General features: G+C 41.2%; 1 protein-coding gene across 1 annotated transcript in view; it reads right to left on the bottom strand.

Annotated features, from left to right (window-relative positions):
* Positions 1 to 377: 377 nt before the first annotated feature.
* Positions 378 to 13183, bottom strand: part of KATNB1 (katanin regulatory subunit B1) — a 45143-nt gene continuing 32337 nt past the window's right edge. The window contains exons 15-19 of the mRNA XM_061548747.1: positions 12100 to 12237; positions 9956 to 10032; positions 6265 to 6339; positions 4824 to 4940; positions 378 to 3482 (exon numbers count right to left, since the gene is read on the bottom strand). Of these exons, the coding sequence (XP_061404731.1) occupies positions 3350 to 3482; positions 4824 to 4940; positions 6265 to 6339; positions 9956 to 10032; positions 12100 to 12237 (540 nt within the window). The 3' untranslated portion in view covers positions 378 to 3349. The remainder of the gene's footprint in view (positions 3483 to 4823; positions 4941 to 6264; positions 6340 to 9955; positions 10033 to 12099; positions 12238 to 13183) is intronic.

Raw genomic sequence — 13183 nt, 5'->3', positions numbered from 1 at the left:
AGGTACATATTCCCTAATGCGTTTGATTTTAAATACAGATAACATGGATTTGTATAAATTCCCATTCGCACAAGACAAAACACGTCTTTTCCATGCAACAGTGGGAAAAATACGGTATAATTTTGTGGTTTTACGACTTTGTGCCAAAAAAATTTCATTGATGCAAAATATATGCAGGCCTGCATAACATAAGGATCCAAATGAAGGCAGTGAAAGTGCAAGATGCGCGCTCACAAGTGTACGTACAAGTTCACGCGCTCATATTGCGTTTACAAATACGACACTCCCCGCAGACTGGGGAAAATATACAAATAAACTAATCTAGCTCACTCTTCAGCATTTGCAATGTCACACAATGAGAAACACAAACGTCAGCATGAACAAAAGCACAAACTAGTTTTATTTTGAATTCCATTCCATCCAATACAAATTTAAATAGCCCTAAAAAGAATATTAAGCAAAAAAAGACCCAATATGAATATGTACATTTTGAAAAGCCCCTGATGGTTAGCACTCTCAGACATGGAGAATATATAAACTACTTCTCCCACTTATACTGGACGTGTTGTAATCGCATGCAGGAATTACTAGGGGGTTCTTGAGAAATGGTCCTTTCATAGTGATCATTACTCGTGTTGAATGAAGTCACACGTATGGCCTATTTTAAATGGTGCGGTCAGTGACAGTAATTGCAGCGGTGAATGTGATCAGAGCTAGGGTTATTTCAGATAAGCCCATCCACTACAGGGCACAACAAAACCTACAGTACATGTATTTTTACCGAAATGTTAACGAATATTTCGTAAGGTATGCTTGATATCACATTCACATTAACCCCCCCACTGAAACAAAGGTGCAGATGAAAGCATTCATTTAATATTCATTGACAGCATCAGCTGACCCTGAATTGACTAACCAATCACCAATAGTTTGTAGTATTTCAGCATGGCATTATTTTTTGACCTAATTTGTCGCTAATAAAAGACGTAAGATTCAAAGGAGCTGAATCAAAATTCCAAATGTTATTTGCCATTGCAGAAAACCATCCGTATAATTTAAATGCATGTAATAAATTTACAATACATTTTGGAAACGTGGCTTTATAAAATAGAATACCAAACAAACTTCATATACCAGTGCAGCGGTAATGTTCTAAGATTATAATTTTGTTGTGTCTCACCGCATTAGTAATGCATGTCACACCACCCATTTTTCCCCAACACAAATGTCACACGGGGAAGTAAGTACCTCATCCATTCGCTTGCAGTGTACACCGAAGTTGACGTCTCATTTTTACAGAGTTGCACCGTGTCATAACCCTAGCCAAAAATGGACACTGGCACCAATCACAATAAAACCGAAGCAAGGGTGTTACTTTTTAATTTCAAAGAAAACAAAACGTTTAAGAGTTGACTCGAAAGCACAAACATTTTTTATAGTTAAATTTTGATTTAAAGCTTTCGTGACTGCAGGGATTCATATTCTTGGTTCTTTCGGTAAAGTCACGTAGAAGGGAAATAATATTTTTTGCAACAAGCAATCATCATCACACGTGATGATGATTGCTTGTGTTGCAGTCGAAACGTCGTGAGAATTTTTATTGTTTTATATTTGTATTATTTTATTATTTACCTTCGACGTGACTTTACCGAAAGAACAATAAATATTGTTTATAGTTGTTCAGATGCAGTTGTTATGCCTGCACACTCAACCTGCAATTTTTTTTGTTTTTAATAAGGCATGCCCCTTGCTCTCTGCAGTACTCATTTGGTGCAGCTAAGCAAAAGCTGACAGGGTTCTTGAGATGGAAATCAGGCACACCAAGGTACTTCTTGGGAGTCTGCATAAACACATGGAACACGATGGCTACCTTCTGGCGTAATGAGGTTGTGCATAGTTCATCCATGCACTCCAGCTTGTTGTGGGATTCTTCAGTGTACACTGTACAAGTGTAAATGCGTGCGCTTACACGAGCACGCGTGTATGCCCCTTTACACGGCAATGCTGGGCAGAGATGTCACAAATATTGGAATTTGGCAGTTTTTTTTCTTTACACAATATGCTTAAGTGTATTTTACAAGTATTAGTGCATATTAACTGCCAAATGTTATAGTGCTTAGAAATAGTTTTTGTTTGACAACAAAATATAAAAGAAAGTCACTATATATACAAAAAGATCGACGTCAACAAACACGTTCGTACACACTTTCCTGAAGGGAAATAATTGTGATTTTTACCTTTCACTTTCTGTTTTGTTGACCGTGCCATTATCACAGTTGTACAACGCCGAGACTAAACGCGATGCAATGGAGGCACGGGCAGAGCGACACATGCACAACAAAGCACCCTTCCCTCTCAGGATCTTCTCCCAAATAAACAAAAAAAAGAATCACACACTGGTCACGGGTCATCCAAAGGCTTCTGCAGGGACCACTGTACGTGCTAAAGACACATCTCAAAGAGGCAAGGTTCTCAACCAGCCCGAGAGGCACAGCTGAAGCCAGCTCCTTACAATGCGGCGTTTCTCTCGGCCACAGCAACCAGCAGCATGCGTACACTCCACCGCATGTTTTGCATGTGCAATCGCAGAGCAAGTCCCCGATTAAAAATAAATGCAAATGCTTCACAAGCAACAAAAAACGTTTCAAGAGTTGCGTTTATTCCAAGTGGCTTCATCACCATCCTCGCGAATATTACGACTGTTCTTTTTCAACTCCTTCTGGGTTCAGGGGCTGTGTTATTCCGAGCCTCTCTGGTTTCACGGCAGAATGAATGAGCGTCTCAACACATGTTCTTTACGGCGCAAAGCGGGCCGCCCCCCCCCCTCTGCCATACGCATCAGGGAGGCACTGCATTTCCTTCTTGCGTGATGTTGTTTTCTGCGCCACAAGAGGCACTCTGCAAATCTGACCACTCCGTTTCTCAGAAGTGAATTCCACATTTTTGAAGAAAAAAATAAAACTAGACTTGGATCACACCACAGTTGAGTTGTAAAAAAACAATCTTCCTCCACTTGACTGTGACCCACAGTGATCAAGCACCGTCCCGTCTCCATACCGCAAGTGTCTTCCGTGTGCCTAGAGCAATGGCGGTTGCAAATGAAGATTGTAAATTCCAGTCATGCTGCAAAAGAAAAATATATGAAGCAGCTGACGTAATCAATGACAACTTGTTGAGCCGTACTGCGAGGACAGGCCCACTGGGAGAAACCGTTCTCGGGCGGAACGTCGGGGGGAGCCCTGACCACGCCTTGTTCCAGCGCTCGCGTGCACTGCTCCACCGGGCTCCATGTGCCTCCGGCTGAGGAGCCACCAGGAGGAGGGTACTTGTGTGCGCTGGCCAGGAAAGCTCAATCGAACGTGATCATGAGCATTCCGAGTTCACGGAAGGCACCGCTCACACGTCCAGATCGAGTCTTTCTGCTGTCCAACAGAGGTCGCAGGTTCATGAGAAGCCGATGGCACACCTTGCACTTTTGATATCTGCGTAGTGCACACGTACAAGAACAAACGCAAACATTCCATTTTAAATCTAGTTTCTTTGCTGGAACAAGTCATTTTCACACAGCATTCATTATGAATACCATGGGCAAAAAAGTGAAGGGGCCACTAACGTCTCCTGCTGTTGAGCCTGCTTGAAAATGAGTTAATTTCAGATGGAGCCAACGTAATCGAGACCAAGGGATGAAGCAGAACGGCATTTAGCTTTGACATGCATCGTCAGAGGTGGAATACAGGTGACTGGGACTATTCTGCAATGACATCCAAGCAACAAAACAATTGGAGCCAAGCGTTCTTTTCACTTAAATCAATAATCCCAAGCTGAGCAATGCCATACCGAGTTGTATTAAGGTCTCCCTTTTAAAATAAAACACTATACAGTCATGAACCTGTACATGGTTCTAATTTAAGGTGCCGATTGAATGTATGAAACATATACTGCACAAACAGCACCAGATATTATACCATGAGAAGTCAAAGATATGCAATCATGCATGTATTACTTATGCAGCAGCTTGACCGTTGTGAAGTGGCATAAGGAAAACGTGCTAACAAAAAAGGATAACCATAAATCTCTCAGGATAATTTTTTGTTATCAAATTAAGACATTTCACATTTTACGCATGGCCTAGCATCGTTGGCTGCTTTTGTACTTTGCAACAATTTGTTGTGACAACTACTCCTTCGTCCCTGCATGCACCATCCGCACAGGTTCCAAGGGAGAGCTCAGGGTCTTCCACAACATGTCAGCCGTGGCCAACAGAATTTCCAGTCAATGATAAAAGCATCAATTATTTACACTACTGCATCACCAATCGCATGCTGCATGGCAGACCATATCAAATCACTTTCTATTAAACTCTAAATGCACTACGCGAATTGAGATGCAATGATTGGCACAATTGTATTCTGGGCATCGACTCCTTTGAAATATCACCATTTATTACGTCCCCTTCAAAGATCGTGCTGCATTTATTATTCCTGTCGTGATGATAGTCATATATATAGTTAACCATAGGTAATTCTCAGAATACAGCAGGCAGATTCACTGGCCTGTGCATTCATCAATTCAAACACCCGAGTAGTTATAACACTTACAAGGGTTCAACCACTCAAATCCCATCTCCGTTCGATAATGCGTAAACAAAGGATGCTATACGCTGCACAGACGATGTTAACGGCTTTGTTATATCATTTCAAAGAGCAGAAAAATTAAGAGCCGCAGATTTTCCAAAATAAAAATTGGCCTGAAATGGACATGTCTCTAATGATTGTGAAAGAGTAAGTATCCACAGCAGCAGCAGCAGCTATATGGCTGCTCACCTCTCCTCACGTGTGATGTCCACCACGGATGACGGCGGCACTGTCAGGTTGCCCTTGATGACCGAAGCAAAGTTTTGCAGGATGATCTTGAGGGCCACGCATCCGGTGAGAACGTAACTACACGCACGCACAGGGACCGTCTGTGAACGCTCCTTCGAAGGCATCCTTATGAAATTACCTTGTGTGTGGTTCCTAGTGTAATAATTGCATCATAATCCCATAATATATTACAAACTAATCTTATTTTATATTTATACATCGCCTTAGCTCAAGGCACTTTACGAAAGCCGTAACAAATTATTTAGATGGCAAGCGGCGTACAAGGGCCAAGGAATGAGTGACCATAACAGAGGGCATGTGGGGGTCACGCAAGGGCAGAGGAGGGATGGGACGGAGCGGAGGGACGAGGGAAGGGAAGAGGATGGGCAATGGAGAAGAGCTTTGAGAGTGGAACAAAATGAGATAAAAATTTTAATTAAAGCTTTCGTGACTGCAGGGATCCATATTCTTGGTTCTTTCGGTAAAGTCACGTAGAAGGGAAATAATAAAATAATATAAATATAAAACAATAAAACATTTTCACGACGTTTCGACTGCAACACAAGCAATCATCATCATGTGTGAAATCCTTTTTTTCAAATTTTCTTGCTGTGGATTTCACACCTGATGATTGCTTGTGTTGCAGTCAAAACGTCATGAGAATTTTTTATTGTTTTATATTTATATTATTTTATTATTTCCCTTCTACGTGACTTTACCGAAAGAACCAAGAAAATGAGTTTAACTTCTAACAAAGACTCGTACAATTGATGATATTATTACAGTTATATATTTCAATAGTCACCATTACAATTCTTCTTATTATATAATATTAATATGGTGCATGCCCAAGCTTACATTTGGCTGCAAGTCTTGGATACAGCCCTCTTGTGGATACACAGTGAAATACACCATTATACAACTACAGAAACAGGTGCAGCTTTGTTGATATGGAACGACTTAGGACACAGAATAAGAGCCCGAGTTGAGTGGATAGGGAGAAGGGAGAGTGAGGCTTGAGGCCTGGCAGATGGGACTGGGACTGTCTGAGATGCAAGTGACAAGTCAGGAGAGAGTGGAGAGATGGCGAGAGTGGAGAGATGGAGGGAGTAGAGAGTGGAGGTTCTACGAGAGGTAAAAACACAAGTACATTTTTTTTTTATCTGGGTTCAGCTCGTTAGAAATAACAGATTTTGATGCTTTATTTACAAGTAATGTTATGGAAGATGACTTTACAATAGGCCACAGTAATCAGTGCTACAGCTTAGATTTTAAAATCATCGGGGGCTTTGTGGGTTAACCTGTCATCTTGTACCTCACCACTTGTAAGCTATGCAAATATATTGCAATTTCAAGCCAAGGTTGTCAAAGCAAGTACCCCTGCCACCACTCACACACTCACCTCTCATATTTGCTATGCAGGAGCTTTTCTATCTGAGGGATGAGTGCTGGGCATAGGTCCAGCCTCCAAAGGGAGCTGCCACACAAGCACATGGAAAGGAACACACACACACACACATTTATATGCAACAAGCATACCCATTTTAAACAAATACCAACTCCCAAAAAAGTACACGTATCTCTTTACAAACTATCAGAATAAGAGTGATGAGAAAGCACCTCTTGAAGCTGGCCCAGCACAAGGGGGTAGGGGGGGTATGGCCATCAATATTTGGGGTTGATTTTGTTCCCTAATGTGTACGGTGACCACATTACTGGAATAATAAAAATGTACAGCTCTTTGTAGATCCCTTGCTGGATGAAGACTTGATACGGAATGTCAGTCATGGGGGGGCTGTTTAACCATACTTCACCACCACCACCACTGTACACAGAAATACATTTTACACCCAGTTAACTTAATAAGTGTGTGCATCGTAGCCAGCAACTGGAAGCCAGGTTCACCAGGAATGCAGCGCAGTTGTTGTTTGCTGTTACACTGTTGATGCCACCGCACCAGTGTGCGCTTTATTGTTCCAATAAAACGGACAGAAAAAAATATCTCACACCACGGGTCTAATGACTTTTGGTGCAATGTAAACAAAAAAGCCACTTACGATTTCCTTTTGGAAACGAGCAGCTGTGCGTTACAAAACATGTGTTCGGCAGATTAGATGTAATGGTACATTGTCGCACGGCATCTTTACAATGCAATCTGCGCCAACAGCAGTCGTTTCAGAGTAATCATCACAGCACTGAGGCTTGCAGCATTGTGCTCCTACTGAAAATGTCAACATTTATTGCGGTTATGTCTATACTCGATGACAATTTAAGAAAGCTTACAGTCACTGTGTGTCTAATAACAGGGCTCCTTTAACAGTGGCCGCTCCGATAACGTGTTTGTATGATAGCACGAGACCGTTTGCTATTGCTCCCTCAGAATGACAGAGAAAATGACAAACATTATCGGATAATGGTGCAAGATGATGGCTCATGTTATATCTCTTATGTCACAAAACCAGAAAGATGTACATTTATGCAAATAAAAATACGCGTGCTTGTGTAATATTGAATGAGCTGTGTAATTTCAAGCCCCTCCCCATTATCGAGCTTTGGAAAGAACATTGAGTAATCGTGGACTGAGCTTTTTGGTCTTTCGATCGCCATCGCAGAATTTGACATTCTATTTGCCGATCATTCAACCGAATAACTACAGTACTTTAAATGAATGTACACCCACAAAAATACCATCTTAAAATAAAAAATAATTTTAAAAAGCCAAGTAGGTAGTTATACAGCAACATATGTTTACGTCACATCTCCAACATTTTTTATTCCCCATATCATTTTTGAATATAATAAATGATCGCATAATTATATATAGAAGTTGTCAGCAAGCCTACAGCCAACTGCAATTACTAATGGTGACGGCAGTGACTCTATGGACAATATATAAATACAAACAAGTGGCCAGCTGCAAAGAAATTGAGCTGCTGTGAATGTGTCAAGGTGCCCTGTTTGTTGCACTGATGCAGCCCAAACGCAACAGGCACTCACTGTCTGCACAGTAACGAGTAGAGTTGTGCGTACGCCCCTCTCTCAAGCAATCGCTTGCTACAAGAAGATGAGTGCACAGGTGATGCTTTGTGAAATGCCACACGTAAAGAATTCTGGTAAACATAACAAAAACAAACCTTATGTAAAAACTAACGACGCAAAAGTATTACACTTTCACGCCGATATATTTTGTATGATTAGGAAGAAGCTATGATAGTACTTGAGATGGGATTTGTGAATAAGTGTGAATAGTGAGAGACAAGGAATATTTTTCATGTGTAGGTCCCGGTGAACTTATAGTTGCTTGGCAACTGAATTCTGGACGAGGGCTGCACGACTCCGTGTTGGTGTCGAGGGTTATCTAACCACGCTTTACCACGCAGCCCATTGTGGGTTGGTGAAGAAGGGGAGCACAGATGCATAAGCGTTAAAGATTAGAACAATAGCGTTTGCTGCAGTGCCGTCTGCTGCTCACCACATAGCTCTGCAGCCCGATGACAAGCTATTTGTCCAATATCTGATGCGGTCTGGCAAATTATTTACGAAGCACAACACTCTTAACACATTTTTAATCAATGTATTAACGCAGCCAAAGAAGTGCCCGAAATCGTTATATAGACTATTGAATGGTTTATGCTTAAATCAGTAAGCTGTGCCTTAGCATCACAAAGCAAAAGAACCATTTTCTTGGTTTAACACGAAGGCTTTTGCGACCAATATCATCCAAACGCATTACACACCCACACTTCAGTGTGCAAACAATGGATGCGAGATGCGTGTAAATTCTACAGTAAAAATCAAAGACATTAATTACGAGGTATGCTTAATCTTTTTTAAGACTCAGGGGTCAGAGTACTGAACCTGCACTGCCAAGATCCTGGGTTCGAATCTGGGCAGTGGCCCATTATAGAACTGGGTTCAAGTGTAAGGAGTTGACGATCTCAACACGGTCTCCAATGAATGCACAAAAACCCACGACATAAAATTTTGTTCTGTGCTTTACATGGCTAATTCAACTTTCTTAACATGAAAAAATATATGTTCGACTGTGCCATGAGAAAATGCACCCCCTAAAATGTACAATAGATAAAAAGGCCACTTGCGGGCATTTGAGGTAGAAGTGCTGTGAAATAGTTTTCCAGTGCATGCTGCTCTGAGTTTTATAAAGGATTTTTCATCAATTGATGTAAAACTCGTAGAGCTTGGCAAGTGTAATATAGTGCACCCCTGATTCAGCACATTATGACATTACATATTGCAAGTGCCGCATTTGGAATGCAAGTAAAAAACATTGAGTATTAATTGGAGGTGTAACAATGCATCCCAATTCATGAAGATCGATTCTCAAGTGCACAATGCGAGCGTGTACGGATCAATGTTGTCAAAGTGCACAAGAAGCCACTACATTGACCACAATGTCAAGAAAATCTAATTGAATCTAATTGGGACCATGAGAAGTTCAATAATTTTATGAATCATAATTTGGGGTGGGCCGATTCGTAACAAGATACTTGCTGACAAATTTGAGTTATTTATGAAATGCATTTTAACCGCACCAGTACAGATAAGCGAGGTGTCATGGGTAGAGGGTGATCTAAGTCAGGGGTGGTCCCTAAGGGGCAATCTCAAAGCCTTCCCCTCTGCACAAGATCGTCGTGGCCTGTGGTGAGAACTGCTATATTAAAGATGTAAATAAGAATCCCGTGAATGGCGGCATTGACGAAGAAACAATCTACGAATCAAAATTGGGGGTGGGGGAATTGTAACATGATACTTGCTAACACATTTTATTTATTTATTCAATAAATATTAACTTACTGACGAGGTATTTCAAAAACACTTGTGATACCAAAAATTATTACGACCTGTATAAATGTTACACTGATCATGCAGTTCTGTTAAAATGGCTGTTGCAATCTAAAAAGTCAGATTTAAATATCACTGCCCCTATGTAAGTTGACCTATTGTTACAGATAAGGTTACATATCACAGCTTGAATAGAAGCCGTTTCGTCAGTTTTTAATTCGACGGATAAGACCGTGCAGAGCGACGAGTGAGCTCCCATTGATTCCCGCTCATTCCGATTTAACACTCACGGCTTTGAGTTCATGATGCCGAGGACGTCATTAATGACGGCAGCGTCGTTCATGGAGATGGCAGCATCGATGGCCGTCTGTGCAAGCGGAAAGAAAAATCACGCACAACAAATGTTGTACATACCGAGCTTCATCGCCGCACATCATTTAGTGGAGGGCGGCCAGCATCATTGGTGCACGACAGCATTGAGATTGTCACGCTTTCTGCATGGCTACAAATTTGCGCTGAAAACAAAAATTCCGTAAATAAAATGTGTGTAAACTAAAATAATCGGTATAGTAAAGAACATGATCCATACAGTGGCAATTTTGTTGTTGCAAAAAGGTATTTCTTCCAGCTCAGATCATTATATTTTAGTACACATTCAAATACGAGAATAATCTCAACTGGAGTACCAGTCGTCATTTTTTTTATCCCACCGCAAATCTTACATTCACATTGCCATCAATGTCAAGGGATCATCTGCATTCAAACTTGAAGCACACTTGTTTGAGGTTAACATCTCCACACCCAACTTGGTTTCTATCTCCATGTGAAGAACGAGCCCGTTTAAAGCTTGTATTTGTGGCAAAGAAGAGATGGCAGTAACAGAAATGTGGTTGACCTTATTATATTTTAACTATAACATAATTAGGGAAATATACATATACTGTAGATCAGTGGGATTTTTCTTATAGCTACAATCAGCTTATCATGTCCTAAAACTGCTTCTTATAGAACATAAAGGGAAATAAAATGAGAACATACTTGACCAAAATTGCCGCACAAATATGCAGGCACCACAAACATTGATAAGTAGATTGGCAATAGCTAATTCTTCTTAAGCGTAACTCATCAGTTACCACATTCATGAGCAGCCTCACATTGGATCGCATTACGTCCATGCCTTTGATTGAAATCGATCCATATTTTACTTATTTTATTGTGTGACTTTTGTTGAATGCTGCAAGATCTATAATGTCCTGGAAATGCAACCCTTACCTCTTGTAGTGCTAGTGCGCCACTACCCTGTATGTGTCAATACAGGTGCTTTGTTGTAACGACTAACATCTATTCATACACATATGAAACAGAAATGAAGAAAAATAGAGGTCATATTGGGTCGCATTTACTCACACTTGAAACACAGAATATCATGGGCTTTCAGTCTATATCTAATGTCAGTAACGGAGGCACACACTTGAACTGAGAGGCAACACGTTGATTATAACACCCCAACAGGGTAACTGCATAAACATACGGGATAACGACATAGGTGGTGACTATCACGAGTAACTCGGACCACAACGGGTAACTACATAACCGGGTCAGTCTGTAACGCACTGCCTGACCCACGAAGCCGAGCGTAACGACAGCCCGAAGAGCCAAGACCAAAGAGACGTAGCACGGTGGGTTGATTCCAGAAGACAGTCGCGATTGCTCTCAGGACCTCCCTTTCATGCTCCCAAGCGTGGCCTCGCTCCGCATTCGGCCACGTCCACTTCTGGATCTCACCAGAAGGTTCTCGACAGAGCACCACGTGTTCCTCAAGCCACCCTTTGGGCCCCCTCACTACCCTGTCCCGGTCACGTGCCCTCTCGGGTTCACCCAGACTGTCACGTCCTCACTTGCCCTCTCTCTGACCGTCACCAGAACCATGTCCGCTTGGGCCCGCTTCCATGCCATCCCTACTCTGGTATCAGAGAGTCTCAAGACGCACACTTCCACTCTTGTGACAATAGCTGGTGCTAAACGCCAGAGTGACTCCATTCACGTCACCAAAAATGTACAGATGTTTGGAGTGCCATGCTTACATCTCAAAGCTGTCTAAACCTAAACTAAACTATTTTTATTTAACCAGGTAAGGCCCACTGAGCTATACAGCTTTTTTCAGAAGCAACCTGGCCACCAAAAACAGCTTAAATAAGTAGCTTACCATGTGGAAATTTATAGCAGCTAAAATTTTCTAAATGCATGTTTCTAAATGAAAAACCAGAGGATCCGGAGAAAAATCCACACGACCACAGGGAGAACATGCAAACTCCAAGTATAGAGGCACTAGGGTCGAGATCGAACCCATGCCCTCCTGCATACCAGGCGAGGTAGTTAACATATTGCCACCATGGTGCCAAGATGTTAAGGAATTAGAAAGCCGCTCGGTTACCTTTATCTCACAGCTGGTCCATAGCGCAAGTACAATCTTGAGCTTCTTGTGCCGATCAGTCAAGAGAGTGCAGAGGGTCTCGTATCCCTTGCGTACCTGCGACAGGACTTCCTCCTCGGTCATCTCCCGCTCGGGGTTCTGTGACCAGCCATGCCAACATGCACCCATATGAGTGTGCGCACCGAAGCAGATATGCACGCACAAGATGATGCTTACTTGGGTGTTGGAAAAACACACGTCAAATTTTATCCTACATGCGATGCAAACTCAAATCCACGAGGCATTACGTTTTTCATTTTCTTCTCAAAAGTATTAATCGGAATTTTTGTATGAAAGTTTAGTTAAGGCCACTGCTGAATGTTATATTGTGACCTATTTTTTTAAAGCATTACTTCACCGTGGGGGTGTATTTAATTATCTTCAACCTAATTTGGGATGAGATCACTCCTCAATATCCCAACACTTGGCAATTAAAGCATTTAAATTAAAAATTACACATCCAATTCAATGTACTTTTATAGAAGAAGATGCAAGCAAAATTACATTCATCATTTGTGAGGCAGGTCAGGGGAATTATGCAGACATTTTTTTGTAATTTAACAAGAGGAACCAACATTTTCGTCTGATAATGGTGCACAATAATCTCCTTTTGAAAATGCTGCACCACAAGTCATTAACGCCTACTACAGATTGCCAATTGCAATTTGGTAATATTTCCTGCAACACTACCAAGCAGCCTTAGGAACCTAGTCTGCACTACCATACATTCTCAGTGCTGAGTGTGATAACTACTATACAATCTATACAGCCAACCAAAGAAAGATTTAGAATTAAATTAAGATGCAAAAATGTCCATACAAGTTGTGATTCCAGTTAATTTTACATTATGTGAAATAAATGTGGTCTTTATTAATGGTGTCGATTCAAAACACACCAAATAAGCAAGCAAAAAGATATTAAAATGCTATTTTATTCCTTAAAAGCAGATGTGGTAAGTTTGATTACATTATAAAGTGCGTTAACATCCGATTCATTTATTTATTGTGCATGCACTGAAATATATAAATTATCTTTGTATTTATTT

The sequence above is a fragment of the Lethenteron reissneri genome, chromosome 9 (assembly GCF_015708825.2).
Source record: "Lethenteron reissneri isolate LAM-NWPU_2019-01 chromosome 9, ASM1570882v1, whole genome shotgun sequence".
NCBI lineage: Eukaryota > Metazoa > Chordata > Hyperoartia > Petromyzontiformes > Petromyzontidae > Lethenteron > Lethenteron reissneri.
The sequence above is the reverse complement of the archived record's forward strand: the minus strand, read 5'-3'. Positions and strand labels throughout refer to the sequence as shown.